The sequence below is a fragment of the Stenella coeruleoalba genome, assembly GCF_951394435.1.
Source record: "Stenella coeruleoalba genome assembly, chromosome: 12".
In the NCBI taxonomy this organism is placed as follows: domain Eukaryota; kingdom Metazoa; phylum Chordata; class Mammalia; order Artiodactyla; family Delphinidae; genus Stenella; species Stenella coeruleoalba.
This window is the reverse complement of record NC_137158.1, coordinates 49,038,701-49,059,139: the sequence shown is the minus strand read 5'-3', so window position 1 is coordinate 49,059,139 and position 20,439 is coordinate 49,038,701. Positions and strand designations below refer to the sequence as shown.

At 39.9% G+C, this 20,439-nt stretch overlaps 2 protein-coding genes across 3 annotated transcripts in view; one reads left to right on the top strand and one right to left on the bottom strand.

Annotated features, from left to right (window-relative positions):
- MCM9 (minichromosome maintenance 9 homologous recombination repair factor) overlaps positions 1-20,439 on the top strand; it is an 83,114-nt gene that overhangs the window by 21,832 nt on the left and 40,843 nt on the right. The window lies entirely within an intron of this gene.
- On the bottom strand, positions 4-16,677 carry ASF1A (anti-silencing function 1A histone chaperone). Of its 2 annotated transcripts, XM_079939166.1 has the most exons (5): positions 15,581-16,677; positions 12,082-12,204; positions 9,660-9,775; positions 5,198-5,374; positions 4-3,906 (listed from the first exon to the last, which is right to left on the bottom strand). In XM_079939166.1, the coding sequence occupies exons 1-5, from the start codon at positions 15,687-15,689 to the stop codon at positions 3,694-3,696; spliced, it is 738 nt and encodes a 245-aa protein (XP_079795292.1). In that variant the 5' UTR covers positions 15,690-16,677; the 3' UTR covers positions 4-3,693. The 2 variants fall into 2 exon arrangements, with proteins under 2 accessions (XP_079795292.1, XP_079795293.1); XM_079939167.1 differs by lacking the exon at positions 12,082-12,204 and having other exon boundaries at positions 15,581-16,675.

The window sequence follows — 20,439 nt, the reverse complement described above, 5'->3', positions numbered from 1 at the left end:
CTGCAGAAGCTAACACAATGGTTGCTTTCTTGTGAAAAAGTACCTATAACAGGATACATTTCAAGATTTTTGAGTTACTGCCGAAAACCTAAGTAAATATGTAGCATTACTTTTGTAGCTCCAAGAAAATATTTTAAAACCTCCACCTTCACTTAAAGTTATTTTCCAAAAGCTTATTCCATATATCTTTTTGCATCTTAGTTTTGAATGATCCTATTCAATTTTCTCATTCTCTGATTACTTTCAAACATGTTTATGCAGCATCTGTTACTCTGTGAAGACCCAGCAAACAGTGCTGAAATTAATAGGGGGAAAAATCTCACTTCATAAAAGTACATAGCTGGCGTAAAGCTTAAGACATTTTCATGCTCATGGATCTCACGGGCAACAGTAATTCCTACTGAAAATTCTTAGGTAGAAAATTTGTCTTAGTATGTGGAAAGCGTACTTTCATCATTGCAACATGTAGCTTCATTCATACATTGTAATGATTCTTCAACAAGTATATTTAAAGCCTTTGCTGATATGTCAAGATTTGATTATAAAGTGACTTCAGGAAAAAATTATTTTAAAAAACATGTTTTGATGCCTTTTTGAATTTTTACACTGTTTTGATTGGGGAAATATTTCTCCTATTCTCCTACAATAGGCCTTTGGTTTCACACATTTTAAAAATGTTATTTGTTACTTGTTAGGGTTGCCTACTGTCCGTGGCTTGTGCTTAGATTTCTTATGAGAAGCTTATAGTCGAAAACTTATCATAAAACAGCAAATGCTCCATTAATGGTCCTATGTAACAAGAGCCCCATTTTAATGGACTCTTAGGTTTTGAAATATAACTAAACAGTACATTAAGCACTGATAAGAAGGGATTTATGGATTGAGAGGCGTAGACAAGCTTTAGGATACTAGAGGCAAGCATATATGAAGAACACTTCATGTGCATTTTAAAATTGTTATGACCCAGTGTTCTAGAGTTCTGTATTAAATGATATTAACAGCAAACAAATAAAGGTGTTTCCCGAGTTACAATGTGGAATGTTTCCTAAGTTAATTATATGGAGTGTCAAGAAATGAGTCCAATTTGTGGACTATTAGTAACTTTAGAGTATTTGGACAGTTTTAAAGTGAATGGCTGATGAATTCACTGTATTAGCCCTTTTCCTTCTTTTTCTTATTGCCAAATTCATAATCCGAATATGAAAGAAATGACAGGTAGAGGGAATATAAATTTTAGAACTGTAGAAAAGTTATTGCTACTTCTTGTCTACCCAAAGGGCGAGACTAGCCTTTCTTTAAACTGTATCACAACCCATTAGAGGGTCATAAAGTTATTTCAGTGGGTCAAAACCAGCACTTTCAAAAAAAAAGATACTAGAATATACTAGTGCACACAGTAAAGGTGCACTATTAAGGGCACATTTTCATGAAAATGGTTAATATAAATATATATTTGTGTTATCAGGTCATACTTAAATTTTTTTTTTTTACCATGGATTACATAAAAAGTTTTGAAAACTGCTGCCACAGGCTTTCTTGGTAAAACTAGAACCCCCAAACCTGAGGGTAAGACCACATGGAAGCCTACGGTTGTATAAGGTTATAAATGAACGAATGCATGCACGTTTCTCAGACTTCTGCTTGTTTTCTCAGCTCAAATGATATCCTCATTCCCTCTAGCCTACGTGCCTATCTCTTTTGTGGCAATAACTAATTTGTTCATGTTTATCTTCTCAGGACACAGCTATTTACTGTGATCAGAAAGGGAAAAAACAGTTCTAAACTTTCTAGCTATAATTCAGGCAGCATCTAGCTAAACAGGAAAAATAAAAAACCACCTGTGCATTACAGTTTCTTAGTTCCTAATGTCTGAATACTAAATATTTTAATTTTTAAAATTATCTTATAGAACCATAAAAATTTTAAATAAGAGATAATAGTTTTTAAGTCTCAAACTTTTGTGAAAATTGGCTGTTGGTTTACAAATTGATATAAAAACCTAACCCTTTGATGTCAGTACAAACCAATCATAATTAATCAGAATAAAAACTCAGCAGTGAATTGATTTGGAAATTTGGCTTATATATGCTTTATTCCTGACAAGCACATATTGTGTTCTTGTTATATTAATCACTGAGCTCTTGGTTGGAAAGTATTACTTTTATTTTCATTTTAATATTTTAACATTTTCTTTTAATTGCAGTTAGACAAAAATGAAATTTTCTTCATATGGTTTTAACAGGTGGATGTATTTTACTTTTAAAGTCTATGAACTAGTTAGTGGACAGTATTTTAATTATCTGGCATATTAAATTTCGAAGTTTAACATTTAGCAAAATTTTGCTTCACAAAGTCACTTTTTAGAATGACAGGAAATATATACAACTGAGAATCCATATGCAGACAAATGCCCCTTTCCCTTCCTCAAAATAAGCTTTAAAAAGTGCAGTATAAAAGTTTGAGATATGAAGGCACTGCATAACTCTGCATTATATGGCTAATGTCTTGCTTAGCAGCAAGAGTAATGAGAATATTCTACATTTAATTTACTGGAGCATAAGAAACTTTTTGAGGAAGGACCTAGCTCTCATCAGTGAAAAAGAACTTTTTGGCCCATTTAGTTAATGCATTCCTTTCCAAGACTGCTTTTAAAAAACTTACCTGGAAAAGCTATCTAAAATATGTCCACCACAAATATACCTAATCTTATTGTGCATGAGTGTCAGGGGATATGGAGAAGAGTACTACATGTGAAAATATATATAGTTCCAAAATAGTAACTTATCTATTATGATAAAGCTAAATATATCTTTCCAAATCCACTGCTTTTATATAAATGCTGCCAACAACAGATGACCTAGCAAAACAGTTTTAAAGAGTTAAGTTCATAGTAGTATAAATCTAACGAACGGAACGAAGTCATTATACTCTCCTGCTCTTAAACTTAGGGAGTTTGTATCTGCTCTTGACCTGCTGAATTCACTGGGTAGTAATGATGTATGATTCAAGGAGTGTTCTGATGTCCTAAACTGTTATAAAAACAAAAATCATAGCCAGAGGACCTTACAACAATTAACCACATTTGTTGTCTTAGAAACCAAACTGAATGCTGGCTAACATTATATGAACTGAACAGTAGCCATAAGAGGCTTCAAGGTGGCCTGGAAAATCAGATCCTACAGTTCTTGGTAGCATACAGTTGACTTCAAATCCCTTCTTTAAGGGCATGCCGTAAAAAGAATGAAAACTTGCTCCTTAAATCAAACCAAATTATGTGTTATCACAGGAAGACACATTTTAGTTGAAGTTAACTTTGTTCTTTCAAAGATTAGTAAAATAGTGGTCCAAAGATTATTGTCCAAGAGGCTAAGACATCTTTACAACCTGGTCTAATGATTCACTTTTCTTTATAAGTGCTTTAATTACATATAGAGGAAAAGAAAATAATATATATGTTTTAATCAGATTAGTTTCAGAACAAATAAAATAACACATTAGAGAAAAAAATTACTTAAAAATAGTTGTATTTATATTCCACAATTTGCTCAAATACTGGTTTTCTTATAAACTTTCTACAGGATGTTTTTTAAACAAATTCTTCACATTGTATCTTGACTATGGACTTATGGAATTTCAGGGAAATAGTTCTGTGTGTTTTTATAGCTTAATTTGTACTATAGGGATGGCAGGTGGTCACATGCAGTCCATGTGGGATTCTAACATGACATTTAGTGAGTTTTCTGATGTGGACCATCCCTTTGATGCTGAAGGTAATGCATCTGTTGAAAGAAGTGATTGTAGATTTGGATTACTGCTCTCTGCATCTTCCAGTTTTTCTGTGTTATCTTCCCAATTAATGTGGAATCTTGTGACTCTGGGATTGGATGCCAAAATGTTCCTTTGAAGCTAGAGGAAGAAGGAAATATATAAATGGTAAACACTAAGAAAGTTAGATTACCATACACAAATAGACCTTAATAGAATGGTTCTTTATATTAGTACTCCTTAAGGGCTAATTCATATACAAAAGTGTAAGTCAAGTAAAGCACATTAAACATAACATAAACAAGAAATAGGGCCGAAGCAAAGAAATTATTTTAGTCTAATGGAAGCAAGATGTGGAGAACCTGAGGGAATTATCCAGCTCTTTTACTATCCAACAAAATATTCTAACTCTGTACTTGTTTCCTAAAGGGGAGAGAATCTCTTAAATGCTTCAGAGGATGCTTTATTTAACAAATTAACATGCTTTCCAGATTACTGTGGTGTTTCTTTACTAATATTTTCAAGGAAAATGAAAAATATTCCCACATATGACCTCTCATTATTAATAGTTTCCTATCTTTTAATTATTATGGCTCATTCTTAGAAACAATATTCTAGTTTCTTCTCTTTTTGCTATACAAGGAACCATACAGGTAACTAATAAATTAGAAATGGAACGTTCCACATCAGAATAAAAAACCTTCCAGCCTTATTATCAGAAAGGATAACATTCCATTCTACTCCCATGTAATTTTTCTTGCATGGTCTGGCAGATAGAGTGTTATGTTCAATCTCACAAAAATCACCAGTTACTAAACTATTACGGCTCCCAATGGAAAATCATAAAGTACTTAGTATTTTTGAGAATACCGAATCACAGATTTTCAGCTTCTCACTCAGAAGCTACGCTGTTTTCACCACCAGATAATATTTAAGACCTTTAGTTTAACCTCTGAGAACAGCACATAAAGCAAGGCGTACAGGAGTTTTGAGATAACAACGTTCCTATGAAAAACAAACACAAAACTTCCCCCCACAATTTTGGGAAGAGTTACAGACAAAAATATTATTGAATAATCAGTAAAACATGAATTTGAATGTCTAAAGACTGAAATGGATAGAATCATGACGTATGGGGAATGCCACACAGGGAGCCATTACTAGAGACCTGTTTCTTATAGGAGGCACTTCCAATTTTCTAAATCATCAGAGACTCTCAAGGTGCCGAACCAACAGTAATTACTAATGACTAATCTGGAGGTAGGGTTTGAGGTCATCCCTGGTAATGGAACAAAGATTAGTTTGCTCAGTTGGCACAAGGACCTCAAATTTATTTTGTCTCAAAGCCATTTTCATAGTGTACCATGAAATGGCAATTGCTTAAAAAAGTTGTATAGTAAAATTAATGAAAAAGGAAAAATCAGAGCATTACCTTAGAAAAGTCTGGTTTTACTGGCGGATTTTCCCTTAATTCTGTCTCAGTATATTCATTATTTACATAATAACCAACTCTAATAAATTCTTGACCTCGATAGGTGCATGTAATTAGCACAACTGTTACACCTACTGCATCTGCATCTGGAATGAGTCCCGGATTAGGTGCATCAGCCTAGAATAATTTAAAAAGAAAAGAAACACACGTCACAAAAGGTTGTTAACCATAAGCAAAACTGGAGTTTTGGTTACACTGAGCACCTTTGGTTAAGGGTGCAGCAACCAAAATGTGGAAATCATACTGGGAAGGCAAATGCTCACTTTTTTTTTTGAAACTGACGTATAGCTAGAAAATATAATTCACGTGTTTCTCCACAGTATACCTAAGAACCCTGGGCACCTGAAAGCATCACTACATCTAGAGAAAAATAATTCTGGCTACAGTGTGTGGTTGTTCATGAGGGATTATGCAATATTCAATAATAGAACCTTTTATAAAATATAGTAAGCAAATCAATAGTCTTATTAATTCCAACCTTTCCCAGTCATAATTTTCAGACCTAAATTAGTAAATATTCAGTTATCTCCATATAGCCTTTTGGCAGCAAATGTTTGTTATCCAGTTTCCCAGGACACATTCTCATATCCACTCATCCACCCTTCACAGATATTCTAATAGTAAATTAATATAAAACTGAAAATGGAATGGAAATAGTTATATAGATTTTCAAAAAATACAAATAGTCCCACATATGGAAATTCAATGAAGGTAAAGATTGTTTGAGGCAGATGTAATCAATGATCTTGTTTTGAATCAAAGTGCTGTAAGCTGAACCTTGAGGAACGCAGAAGGTGGGGCAAGTGAGCTAGAGGTGGCTGAGAACATAAGTGAAGGCTAGCGCCCTGTCCACAGCCGTGTGGAAGACAGTAAGGACACTGGTTGGAAGGAATCACAGACTGGGGACAGGCAGTGATGGTGAGGCATTGAGCATGACCTGAAGCAGCTATTCTGAGTGGTAAGTGCATGAAGTCCCAGTAAGTGCATGAAGTCCCAGCAGATTGGCTTACTCTTGCTACGACACTAAGGACCATCCCTGGGCCTTGGTGAACACTTCAGCCAATGTCTTAGCTTGGGAACTCTTCTGACTAGTGTTCTCAATCAGGCCATTATCATAGAAGACTCATGATTACAGTATACCTACCATGTGTAGGGGACACAAAAAGGCATAAAACACTCACCTAGTTACCCAGACTAAAAATCTGTCACCCTCAGCTTCCCTACCTCCTCCATCTAGGCAGTTTCAATGTTTCCCATCTCTGACAGCAGAATTCAAGTCTTTATCTCTTATCTGGAATATTGCTAAAACTTCCCTACTGGTCTGCCCCAGCAGTAGCCTATTTGCACTGAGGCCAGCATTTGCTATCTAAGCACAGATCCATTCCCATCCCTTTACCAGGTTTTAAAACCTCAGATGATTACCCTCATTTCTGAGATAAAGATCTCAGTTTTTAACTTCATTTATAAGGCCCTTCACAACTGGTCTCCACCCAACATCACAACCCCTTTAACTCCACATCTCTTGGTCTAGAAATGTAGGTTCTTTAAAATGTAATAATAAGCTTTCATGCCTCTGTGCCTTGCATATACTCCTTCCCTAACATTCTGAAAAATTCATCTTTGAAGCTTGCATCAAATGTATCCTTTTTAGTGAAACCCTTTCTAACTCAAAGGTGTAATTAATAGCACTCTTTATGCACTCATATTATTCAACACAAATTCTCTTTTTTTTTTTTTTTTTTTTTTTGCGGTACACGGGCCTCTCACTGTTGTGGCCTCTCCCGTTGTGGAGCACAGGCTCTGGATGCGCAGGCTCAGCGGCCATGGCTCACGGGCCCAGCCACTCCGCAGCATGTGGGATCTTCCCGGACCGGGGCACGAACCCGCGTCCCCTGCATCGGCAGGCGGACTCAACCACTGCGCCACCAGGGAAGCCCACAAATTCTCTATTAATGTATGTCCAATGATCTAAATATGTTTCCCCTTCGGTCTTCTCTGCGATTCTATGCTTTATCTCGGGCAGGCATCCCATCCAGCTCATCTTTGTGATCTCGAGTCCAGCATAGCTCTAGGCACACAGTATATACTTAGTATTTTGAAATTCATTCGTAACTCAGTTCCTGCCCTGACGTGGTTTATGATCTCTCTTGGAGAGATACCAGAATGGGGACAGAGGGCCTGTCCTCAGAATATGCCGTTTGCCTTTGGGTGGAGATGGGAAATAGAGGTAGTTCAGTAATATGGGAACTTTCCCCTCTATTGCTTCCCATCCCCTCAGCAAATTGTTTCTAGGCATGTTTGTGTTTTAAAAGTTGTTTGCCAAAGGATTCAGCTTGAGCAAATTCAAGGAGAGAAGCCTGCAGGCCTCTCAGATCATTTAGGATGGAGAAGGGATCAGCAGAGATCTTTGACTCCAACAGGCAATACTAGGCAGACGTCCAGGCACCTTCCTGCTAGCCTTATTCTGAGGCAAAATCCTGGCAGACCAGGGGAATGCTATGGTAGTTTGTTTAAAACATAAAAACTGTTTTAGTTCCTTTCTGCTGATAATGGTGAATCCTGAAAAATGCATAGGCTGAACATATGATCTAAATCACACTGTACTTGCTTTGTACTTTTGGCAACATGTGCACAGGATACCAAGGTAAAAATCACTAGAGGGAAATAGTTTTGAGTAATTTTTTTCCTATGATACTTCAAGCCAAAAGCTAAGGAGTATTCTTAACCAACATAAACACACAGAAAAGATTTTTAAAAGTTTGTTTCAAAAACATGGCATTTATTTGCAAGTTCTGTTTTTTGTTTTGTTTTAGCAGCATAGAAAGGTATATTACTACCTCTCAAATCAAGTTTCTTGCATCATAAATTATCATCTGTGAAGTAGAGGTTCTCCAGGCTTGTGGGTCAGAGCAAATACTGCTTCTTTGTATAACAATTTCAAGAAGCTAAGAGAATAAAAGCTTAGTTCCAATTATAGAAATAGGCACTGTCTGTCAGTGATTATACTAAACTGCTTTATTCCTCATTTAATCCTCATAACGTTCTTATGAGGTAGGCTAGTATCCACGTTTTAGGGATGACTGGAGTGACTAGGGGAGGCTGGGAGCCTGTCTGAAGTCACACGTGGCTAATAAGCAGCAGAGTGGGATCTGAACCAGGTCTACAACTGCAGTGTATCCCCACACAGTCACACAGCTCAGCTTCACAGCACTTTTAATACATTTGAGCCTTTAGTCAATATATTTAAGCTTTTCTTAACTGTTTATTTAAAATATAGTATTTGTTGCTTTTTGTTTAATAAAAAGCACTAGGGCTAGGAGAACAAAATTCTGAATTCTATATTTAGGAGAGGGGAGGGAGCAGTAGCAGCTCTAGAGATACCATATGTTTGAGAGATTCTTAGCTCATATCTGGTGGGATTATTTGACCAACAGTATTTATTTAAATTGGTCCCATCTGTGAAGTGAGCGAAGTGAGAGGTCAGGGAGAGAAAAGTTAGATTTTCAGTGGGTTCTTAACTTAACTAATGAGACTGTTGGGTAGAAATACTTGTAACAAAATTAAGAATAATAGTTTTTTAAAAAGCAATGGCTAGTTACTCTTTGGATTATTATAACTATCTCCCTCTAATAAACATGGATAATTGAGAAGTGACTGAATAGTTTTATACAACAATTTGACATGGATTAAAAGAAGTAATATTTTTGAATGCAGAAGACAATGTCTGAAGACTTGGCACAGACCTAAATACTGTCAGTGGTATCTGAGAACATAATTATGTTAGCAGAATTTCTCCTCACAAATGATAAATAGAGTTGTGGATTTGTAACTGTAATCCTCTATAAGAACTGTAGAGTAGATGCTTTAGTAGACCACTGGACTTCATTTAGTTCCAGTGACCCAAGATCTCGTAGATCTCTATCTTCTAAGATACCTGATAACCTAGCTGAGTTATTGAATATGCTGAAATAAAGTTGTTTTGTTATATCATCATCATTCCTAGTGGCTGAAACTATAATCTGAAAATGCATATTACTAACTATCCCCAGTTAGTAGTAAGCATTTTGAATCCCTGTTTGGGGCTGCTGGACAGCCACCCTGAAGGTCTCATACTAAGGGACTATTCACAGGAAGAGCCCCAAATTAACCACCACGTGGCCCTGACAGAGTATAAGGTTTACTGCATGCTGTGCAAACCCTGAAGTATAAACATCACAGTAACATCTCTCAGCACACAAAACCAGGAAGTGGCATTCCTTCATGACACAGAGACTTCTTAAAACATGATAGAAGCAGACAAAAAGTGAATGCAGCAGAACCAGAGTGATTTAACCCAAAGGGAAAGGGTTAAGGACCATTTAGAAATGTATTTGGCATACATATTTACCAAGAATAATCTTACCTGAAATACAAACATATGCCTTCCTGCAGGAACAGGGCCCACTAAAACAGAGTCTAAAACTTGATCGTATTCTTCACTTTCTGCAGAGCCCACATAGATAATTTTCCATTCCAGGTCTAGGGTTAAAAACCAAAACATTATTTCATATTCATTAATTACATTATGAGATGACATCAAAGACCCTTTAAATGTCCACTTACACCATTTATTGGCTGCTAAAATTGGCTTTTCATAGCAGAAAACCCAGAAAGGCACTGAAGTGCTCCTTATAAATTTGAGTGTGAAATTCTTACATTTCATAGCAGAGTTTCTCAAAATGCTGTTTTGTGAAATACTGGTCCCTGGGCAGGGCTCCTCACAAACAAAACAACATGGCCAAAAACTTGGGAAATACTACAACCTTCTCTTGAGGATTCATAAAGCACACTGGCAGAGCAAGGGGTCTGAAAAATCCTTCAGTAAGGAACACCAGTACCATTAATCCAGTGTTTCCCAAACTGATTTGGCTATGGAATCCCTCCCCCCCTTTTCTGTATGTCATCTTTTAACAACCTGCTAAGCACACTTTTGAAGGGCTCCCCCATGCTATGTTGCACAGATCCAAATCATCGAAGAGCTCCAAAGTGGAAAAATCATTACTTGCAAACTGCTCTTGTGGATCAGAAGCCCCTTAGGGCTTCAACTCATCAACTGTTAAGGGTTCACAGCAGGGTTTTTCCCTCATGGCACCCCTTCATGGCATACATTCTTTACACTGGGAAGAGGAAAACCAAGAATCCTTATACCACTTGATACATCAGAATATTTACAGTGGGAACAGGCACAAGTAACAAGACAGAATAAAGTGCAACCTAAGACGTTCCGTGTAATTCAGACTTTACTGAGCACCCTTTACAGTGTGCTCTGTGAGAAGAACCCAGAGATGAGTCAAATGATTGTTCTTTGGAAGAGGCCTCCTCTTTAGTAGGGGGAGAAAGACCACTCTACAAATTCTCTGAGACCTCCTGGTCCTCTTAGGGTGTTTGGCACTGTGTGGCCTGCCTCTTGGATTCACTCCACAGAGTCTACACCAGCAATCCCAGAGGGTGTTTCTGGGCCACCTGTGGAGAATCCAGTTAATGTCACCATGTATTGTCATTTTTCTGTAACTTTGTAGATATTTTTGTTCCCTAAATAGATAACAGTAGTAGTATAGGTGATACTTATTCATACTGTATTACAAACTGCAAGTTATTGAACTAAAAGATCCCTTAGGTTTATATTTCTTTTATTATGTCATGGTTCTGTCCCAGACCTAGACCACCTTATCTCCAGTTTCTAGCACATTTCCAGATGCAGGGTCCTACATGTGACATCTCATGAGATCATCTGTTTGTTGATGAAGATTAAGAGAGGGAACAAGCAGTATGAATATCTAGTCAGAAGGAAAAGCAAGTACAAAGTCCAGGCAGTAGGCACATGCTTGACATGCTCAAGAAAAAGCAAAGTCGCCAGCGCAGGAGCAGAATGAGCAAAGGGGAAAACAGCCAACCATGAAATTGGGGGCAAGAGGCATGGCCAGATGATGCAAGATCTTGAAGGCCATCATAAAGATTTTAGGCTTTTACACTGAGTGGCATGGGAAGCCACTGGAGGGTTTTGGGTAGAGGAGTGACATGATCTGACTTTCATTTTAGGAGGATCATTTTGGCTGCTGTGTTCAGTGTAGACTGTAAGAGGGCAAGGGAAAAAACAGGAGAATAGTTCAGCTGAGGCAAGAAATTATGGTGGCTTGGACCACATGTAGCCCTGGGGGCGAGAAGGAGTAATATTCTGGATAAATCCCGAAGATAGAACCAGCAAGAGCCACTTATTTTTACAGGGGGCAGGGGAGGGAAACAATCAGGAGTTCTAGAGATAATGAATAAGTGGAGATAATGAATAGGTCTGGTAAAAATTTAGTTGAAAATAGGTGGGATCCCTAGGGAGTGAGCCTGGGCACTCTCCAAAGTTAAGAGGTTGGGGAGATAAGATCAATAAAGTCACAAAACTAGTGGCTAGTGAGGTAGGTAACCCAAAAGTCAGTTGGAGAAACGGTTTTAAGAAGAAAGGGGTGTGGAAGCTACTAAACTAGCTGAGTAGAGATAAGACTGGGAATTGTCACATACAGGTTTTCATAATGCTTTGTTCATTTCATGTGTATCTGTACCACTCTGTATCGTGCTCTTAGCTCAATTGGTATAAATTGGCATTTGTGGTCTGGCATAGGAACATGGTTATGACTTAAAAACTTACTTTCATAAAATACCTACTATGTGCTGGGCATTGGCCTTGCCACTTCACACCTGTTGTTTAAAACCTCAACAGCTTTGTATCATATGGATTTAATTATACCTATTATACAAATAGGAAAGTTAAGACTCAGAGAGGCTAAGTAACATACCCAAATTCATACAGCTAGTAAATCGAAGAATCAGAATCCAAGCTATGTCTCTGCTTGGACATAAACTCCAAAGCCTGGACCCAACTTGGACACAACTCCAAAGCCTGGGCTCTTTCCAAAAATCTAAGGAAGATAAATTATTCCTTTTAGTTCTCAAATGAATAGTGAAATAAAGGAACTTAATTGTGGGAGGTGGGAAGGAATGGGTGAGGGCAGAGGCCATGAGGAGATAATCTAGCCTTAAGGAGTATAGGCTGTAACTCAGGGAACACCTGTAGCTTAATTTTTATGCTTATGGATGCTTGCTGTAGCTACTGAGTTTAAAATGCTCAGTACTTATTTATAAATCAGCATCAGTTGTTTTGTCCTTTTTTTTTTTTGGAACCCAGCTTTCATTCCCTTGTCTCCTATATTTGAAACAAGAAGGGATACGGTCAGATGCTTTGCACAGATTATCACTTGAAGGAGTTTACTCATTTATTTAAAAAGTTAACTGTTTCATTTAATCATGGTAATCCCAGCCTGCAAATTATCTCCATTTGTGGTAGGAGTGAGGGAAGTCACCAAGGGAATTTCAAACTAATTACACTACTTGGGAAGACCTGTGATCTAGGGGGAAGTATGTAGTCTTTGTGAATTAGTACAAGCCTGAGGTTTTAAAGTAGGAAGCACCATTCAGTTCTGGTACATTATAAGTATTCAACTGACAGTAGCTATAATTATTGATATTGATCAACTTAAAAAAAAAGAAAAGGCTCCATTCAGTAAAGAAGCAGAGAGTCAGCAATCCACAAGGCATAACAAAGAGAGAAATAAAGTCAATCAAAACTTGTACAGGCTTGGTGACCATCAGATCAAACACATCCAAGGTCTCCTATCTCCCAGATTTACAGGAAAGCCTCTGCTTAAATCTGTGGATTGCTGTCCTACCCCTGTATAGGTCTTACAGTAGAAACAAGTATATTCTCTTAAGAGTAAGTACTCCTTAAGGCTTTCTCTGAAGCAAAGCTACAGGGCAGCTTTTAAAGGAAAGTGAAAACATTTGGGGGCTATTGACACCTTAAAGTATGGAAAATGGCGGCCAACCTCTGACTTGGGACTTGAGACAAAATTATAAAGTGAAAATTTCTCTTCAGAATATTCTTTAGTTCAATTTCAAGAACAAATTTTTTTAAAGAACTGCAGTATAAAAGATGGGACCTATAAGAAACCTTTGCTAAGTAAACTCAATTTCCTTAATCCACACAGCCTCTAGGTGGAGTATGTAAGCATGGCACCTTTTTGAAAGATTCCTTTGCAGCTTTGGTATGACTCAGCTTAAACTCTTAAACAATACTAAATAAACGCCCAGTATAGATGCCCTGGGAAGAGAGGTATACAAGCAGAAGTAGGTATATTCCTGACATTAGTAAAAACTTTGATGTGATTCAGCTGGGTTCTGAACAGATCCTAGTTAACAAACAGAACACATCAATGGCAGGTTTCAACCATCCAATGTCAAAGCCCTGTAACAACATCCTGAATCATCTAACTTCCTTGTTCAGAACTGGCTCCTAAAATGGAAGGTATCACTTAGAAATACCCGTAATTTCAAGAAGTTCTAATGCCTAAAACACTGTAGTATAAGTTGGAAAGGACTCAATAGTTTTTCATGCATTTGCCCATTTTTATATGCAATTGGTAATAAAAAGGGAAAATTAGTTTAAAGGGCATGAAAATGGGCCTGGTGGCTGAAGTGCTTATGGTAGTACTATGGGAAAGTAACCAAATAGTTTCAAAGTACCGTAATAAGAAAAATCCCCTTTAATGTTATTACCAATGGCCTATTTAGGAATTAGTTTAATAAATGAATCGTCTTTGAAAATGTGCCCTACTTATATATGTGCATTTGTGCTATATATATGTAGTAAAACTATATGGAAGAGCACAGACTAAAGTGTTAATTATGGTTACTTAGAGTGAGATGGGGGAAAGTATTGAGTACGGAGGACTGTTAACTTTATATATGTATGTACAACTTTTTAAAAAGTCTATTACAATGAGCATATATTGTTTTTGCAATTTAAAAAGTTAACAAGTTAACACCCTACATAAAATACATTATACAGAGATTAAGAACTAATTTTTAAAGTGAAAGTGCTTTACATGCCTTGATTAGCATATAATTTAAAGTGCATTTTGCTAAACATACTTGTAAGTTCAAAGAAGTATGTCCCCTATTTAATTGTTGAATTACCATTGATGAAGTTAAACTTTTTCCCCCTCAAATTTTGAAAATGGAGCACTGGATTGTTTTAATAAAATCGCAAAGACCTTGGCAGATTTTAGCTTTTTAAATTTATTACTGCATATATTAAATATTTATCTTTTTGAAGACCTTAAAACGTACTTAGAAAAAATAGTAAAAAATTCTGCATTGCCATGAGGACTTTACCTTTTATTTCCTAGCCCACTTTAGTGTTTTATGTTCAGGGTATTTGGATGTGGAGTTACTGTATTTAGATTTCAACACGTTCTTGAAGAAAGTCTTCTTTCAGACTACTTAGAAGCCAGTGATTAAGTCCTGGAAATTATTTAAGTATTTTACTTATTTCTGTTCTCGGGTTAAATGTAACTTCCTAGCTTAGCAATATTTTTCTTCCTGAGAGGAGAGAAGATTTCGGTCATTAAGGATGAGGAGTCCACGCTGGTCTGGGCGAGCCTGAGTGCCAGCATCCCCAGGCGCCCCGAGCATCCCGGGCGCCGGCCGGGGAGCGCCGGCCCGCGAGCACCGGCGGCCCCCGGGAGCACCGGCCCGCGGCGCCGAGGGGCCGAGCCTGCGCCCGCCTCCCCTGCTGGTTGGTCCAGGGAGCCAGAAATCAGCGCAAGGACAGCCTCGCTCTCCTCCCCGAGGCGGCCGGGCATGGCCACCCGGGAGAGTACGGCAACTCCAGCGTAAGCCCTAAAAATGGATCTGCCTCTTGCTCGGGGGCAGGAAGGTGGGCAGGCGGGGCGCCGCGTTCGTCACCCGCGGAGAGGAGGCGTCGTGACGCCGGGGTCGGTGGCCCAGTTCTCTACTCTCGGTAAGATGGCTCCGCTGCGAACTCGCCGGCGCGACCACACACATATGCCTCTCCTTCCCACCTCCTCACTGGGGCCGTGGGGGCCGCGGAGGCCGTTGGCGGCCGGGGGCCAGCCCAGCGCGACCCCCGGCCGGCGCCACGGGCGCGAGTGCGGGTCTCGCGAACCGTCCGCCCGCCAGACAAAGCTGACAACATGGCTACCTCCGCTCGAACAAGTTCCTCGCAAGTTGAGCCGCGGCAGGCGCCCGGGCTGCGGCCGAACGCCGCGCGCGCCTCGCCGGCCGTCGTCCATCAACTTCAAGTTTCCCTCCGCAGAGCCGAGCCCGCAGCCCGCCCGGCGCTAAGCACCGGCCGCCCGCGCGAGGCCGGGCCCGGGAAACTTTCAACGTCTGCAGCCCGCAACTGACAGCCCGGCGGCGGGCGGGCGCCCGACTCACCTTCAGACAGGTCCTCGATGCACTCGAAGGTGATCTCGAACTGGAATGGGTTGTAGAAAGGAGAAGGGTTATCCAGCACCACTACATTGTTCACCTGAACCTTTGCCATATTTTGAAAAAAACACAAACAATGGGAACGGGGGCTTGTTGCGGCACAATAAAGTCCAGCGCGTGGCCGCTCGGGAGAGCGCAGACCCCCGCCCCGGCGCTGGCCCGACGTCGTGCAGCGAAGACTTGAGAAACTTTTTTTTCCTCTTTTTATTTACACGGGAACACTCCACAGTGTTTTGCAGCTTTCCTATTTCACTAAACTACAGCCCATTCTGCTCTGATAACTAGCAGCGTTGTCCACGATTGGCTGCACCCGAGCTCTGACCCTCCTCCTCCAGCGAGGGCCTCCGCGGCGAGCAAGATGGGCTCCCGCTCTCGGAATGGACTCGGAAACTTTAACTGCGGCTCCACCTGCTGGTGTGGATTAGGACAAAGGCGGAGAACAAAGTGAGTGGAATACGGGCTGTGAGGCCCGCGCGGAGGCCGCCGGCGGCGGCGGTGGGAGGGGCGGCTCAAGCCCCGCCTCCGGCCCGGCGGCTCCCGCGCCTCACGTCGGGCGTGGCCTCGGTGGGGCGGGGTCGGAGGAGGAGGCGTGGCCACGGCGGGGAGGGTTGCTCGTCGTCCGCACGGCGGCGGGAGAGCGCGATCTCCGGCGAAGCCCGCCCCTCGGGTTTGCTTAGTGTGGTTTTTTGGTTTTTTTTTTTTTTCTTTTAACGCTTTCTTTACATAAGTCCAACGGCTGTGCCGGCTTTCTACTGAATTTAGCAGATGTGAATTCGCTGTCTACACTAGGTTAGGTTCAGTTGTCTGTATATTGGGTAGTATTTGAGGTACAGGGAAGGGGTGGTTGCAGTGGAAGTAAATTGCATTTTATAGACTGATGCCAGCTCGAAAGGAGCAAAGCCATTTTGGAAATCTAGTTCTTGGCCAGTATGCGTTTGGGCACGACAGCGCCGTTAGTTAAATAGATACAAAATGAAGGGCGAGGAGACGCTTTTCCACCCACACTTTGTGGAATAGGTAATATTTGGGCTGCACCTGGGTCTTCCTCCTCCCATTCCAACCGGAAAGTCTGGAATAAGAAAAAGATGATTAAAGGTGGGATCAGTTACGCCCAGGTTTCTCCCGTGCGGTGGGCACAGCAGGAACATAAAAGGAGAAAATGGAAGTGTCAGGAGACCAAAGGGCAACAGATAAAACAGAGAAGGGAAAAGCAGAGGAGAAACCACAAAAGCATACCAAGACATGCAATTTTCAAAAAATTCATGACCTAAACCGTTAGTAAGTAAAAATTTGTGGCAGACACCACAAGTTCAGAGGAACCTTTGCTTGATTATTCTCCATTCAGTGTCAGTGTATTTATGCTGCTTGACTACCTCTGTAGGGAAAGGGAGAGCTTGTAACACATTTTTAAGGTTGTTGAACTGCTTCTATTTACTAAGTGAGAGGGGTATAAAGGGATTTTTTTTTGCTGCTGCTGCTGCATAAACCATTTTTTTCCTTAAGTATTTTGAAATGAAACAATTAAACTTGGCTAATTAAATTCAGAGAGAAAAGTATTTAAGTATCATCTATGCTGGAAGTTAGAAAATTATTTCTTAAGTATCCTCTATGCTGGAAGTTTTCTCTTAGAGAATTTTTCAGTTATCATTCTTTGGGCATTGTTCATACCTAAGTAGTTTGCTTTTGATGACTTTTGATGACTTCTTCATCTGATGGTCTTTTGAAAATTAATATGGGACAGCTAATACCAGGCCTCCCCGCATTTAGGGAAAGTACTTAGAGTGGGGATCCCATTTTATCGTCAGTGGATTAGCAGTCATATATGACCTAGAAAAGGTTGCCTCAAGCCCAGTTGCTTGTGTGCATTAGACTATAAGAGTGATACTGTGGCGACAGATGCAGATTGCGTTGAGTGATAAACTGTATTTTCTGTTCGCTGTTATTAATGCTGGGCCTAACACCGCCTCAGATAAAGTATAAATTGCTGTATGCTGTAAGACACACTGGACATATAAAATAAATAACCATTTGAAGTATAAAACATGACTCCCTTGAGAATGGTGTATGGAGTTTCCTGATTACTGCAGGCACACTTAAGAGGAGATTCTAATCCACTTGCTTTATAAAAATGACCTTATAAGCTTGGTAAAATCAAGTGCATTTTGAATCTGACCATAGGTGTGTCATAATAAGGTGCGTCTTATCATAAGATTCGCTTCTGGTGGTATGCAGCATGAAGAATGAGAAGATTTACTGGATACTACTTGTTTGGCTTATTTTCTTTGAAATCTTTTGTTTAACATGTCGTATATAACAGTATTTAAGGGGAAAAAAAACCCTCCCTATTAGTTCACTGGAAGCCACAGAATTGGCTCCAGGCCTTTCATATTGCCTTTCGCCATCTTAACTCTCTTTGTTACTGCCCCTCAGAAGTATTAAAGAGCCTTTGGGTATGCTCTCCAATAGTTTCCTCACCGCTGACAGTGCTTTCTAGGAAAGGCCAAAGGGATTCTCAGACGTACCCTCGCATATCTCTAAATTAACTGGCATGCCATAGGGGTAAAGATTGTAAAAGCATTATTCTGGTTTCAGAGGCAGTCTATAAGATCTGTTGCTGAACAACTTTTTGGTGACCCTCAAACAGTTAACGATATTGCAACAGATGGGTCACCATGAATGCTGTCATGTCTTAGGTACCCAAGGGGACCCACATGATGCTTGGAGGTCTACACGGAATGTAATCCCCAAATCACTTCTCTCTGTACAGACTGATTGGGGGAAGGATGGCTGAAAAAGGATGCTTTGGCTCTTAAATGAACAAAGCCTAAATTAATGCCTAGGACAGAGATAAATGAACCTAGTTAGCTATCGTTATGGGCCGAATTGTGCCCTCCACCCCCAAATTCATATGTTGAAGCACTACTATGCCCTCAGTCCCTCAGACTGTGACTGTATTTGGTGACAGGGCCTTTAAAGAGGTGGTTAAGTTAAAGTGAGTCCTTTAGGTTGGGCCCTAATCCATTCTAACTGGCATCTATATACAAGGAGGAAATTTGGACGTAAAAAGAGACACCAAGGGCACTCATGCACAGGAGAAAGACCAGGTGAGGACACAGCAAGAAGGCGGCCATTTGTAAGTCAAATGAAACCAACCTTGCTGACACCTGATCTTTTATGTCTAACCTCCAGAACTGTGAGAAAATAGATTACTGTTGTTTAAGCCACCCAGTCTGGTGTTTTGTTATGGCAGCCCTAGCCAACTAATGGAGGTGTAATTTTTCCTCCCAGAATTAAGTTTATTTGGTACTCTAAGTGTGTTTAATCCACGTACTGTCCATCTATCAAGGGGCCATTTAGCCATGCCAGCAGGCCGTGGGGTGAGGTGGGGTGGGGTGCTGTAGCTGTTCCTCAGAGGAAGTGCCTGCTGTAGGGTGTGCACACCTTAAATTCTGAGCAGACCAGATGCAACTCGCGTCTGTGTTCCAAAGCTCATCTACAGAGGGCTCCTAAGTATCTTAAACTTGAAGTTAAATTGAAGTCACACACAAAACTAGATGAAGGAGTGAGTTAAAATGTACTAGAATTAAATTGGATTAAGTTAAAATATACTGGATTAGGGACTTTCCTCGTGGCGCAGTAGTTAAGAATCCACCTGCCAATACAGGGGACACGGGTTCGAGCCCTGGTCCGGGAAGATCCCACATGCCGCGGAACAACTAAGTCCGTGCGCCACAACTGCTGAGCCTGCACTCTAGAGCCAGCGCTCCGCAACAAGGCAGGCCACCGCAATGAGAAGCCAGTGCACCGCAGCAAAGAGTAGCCCCCCTCGCCTCAACTAGAGAAAAGGCTGGGTGCAGCAACAGAGACCCAGTGCAACCAAAAATTAAAAATAAATAAATTAAAATATACTGGATTAAAATGTATTAGAACTAAGAATTAAATCAAAGTCTCAGACCCTACCTGCTGCAGAAGTTATCATAGGTATGGAAATGCTGACCTCTTGCCTTTGTTCAAATCCTAAATTTCACCTGGGGTAATTATATTATCACTGTCTTGAATTCTCTTTGAGAAGACATTTGCGTTATCGTCCCCATCTCTTAAAAAAATTCTCATGTAAGGCTTGTTGTAATATGATCTTTAGTTAGTTTAAAGGGCTCCCTATTCTTGTTATAGGATGTCAAAATTTCATGACAGTTTTAAATGAAAATTTCTGTATGAATGTAGAACGTAGAGATTTGCTGCAGTTTACAGACATTTCTAGAAGGAATAACTCCTAGAGTAATGATTTTAATAATAATAACTCATTATATATGTAGAGAGAGAGTATTTATGATGTGAATTATTGTGCTAAGCTCTGCGGAATATTCAAAGACAAAAACGTATGTGGACATTATCCTCAAAGACCTTATGGTCCAGTAGGAAAGATAACTACGTAATCAAGTCAGTATGGTACAGAATAGAAAGTGTTAGATGCAACTTTAACAGTAATGGTTAAAGTTCTATGGGAGGCAAAATATGGTATCACAATAAAGGCTGTGTGTGTGTATATATATACGGTATACATACAGATATATGGCATATATGTATATACCTATGATGTTTTCTTTACTATTTGTAAAAAATTTTTAAATAACCTGTTTTTGAGCCTTGTAGCACACTGGTATGGTAGGAAGGTAAAATATTATCATCTCCAGATAACAAATGAGGACACTGGTGCTCAGAAACCTGCTCCTTTAAGTGCTGACTTAGTGCTTCTCTGTTTTCTGTCCACTGTGTCGGATAATATTTAAAGTGGACTTTACGTG

Bases quoted from the DNA above. Each gene is read 5' to 3' on its own strand.
- ASF1A (XM_079939166.1), bottom strand. From the start codon at position 15,689: ATGGCAAAGGTTCAGGTGAACAATGTAGTGGTGCTGGATAACCCTTCT. The intron at 12,205-15,580 runs GTGAGTCGGGCG...TATCTTCCTTAG, and splicing joins CATCGAGGACCTGTCTGAAG to ATTTTTGGAAAGAGCCCAGG. The intron at 9,776-12,081 runs GTATGTTACTTA...TTTTAACCCTAG, and splicing joins TACTAGCTGTATGAATTTGG to ACCTGGAATGGAAAATTATC.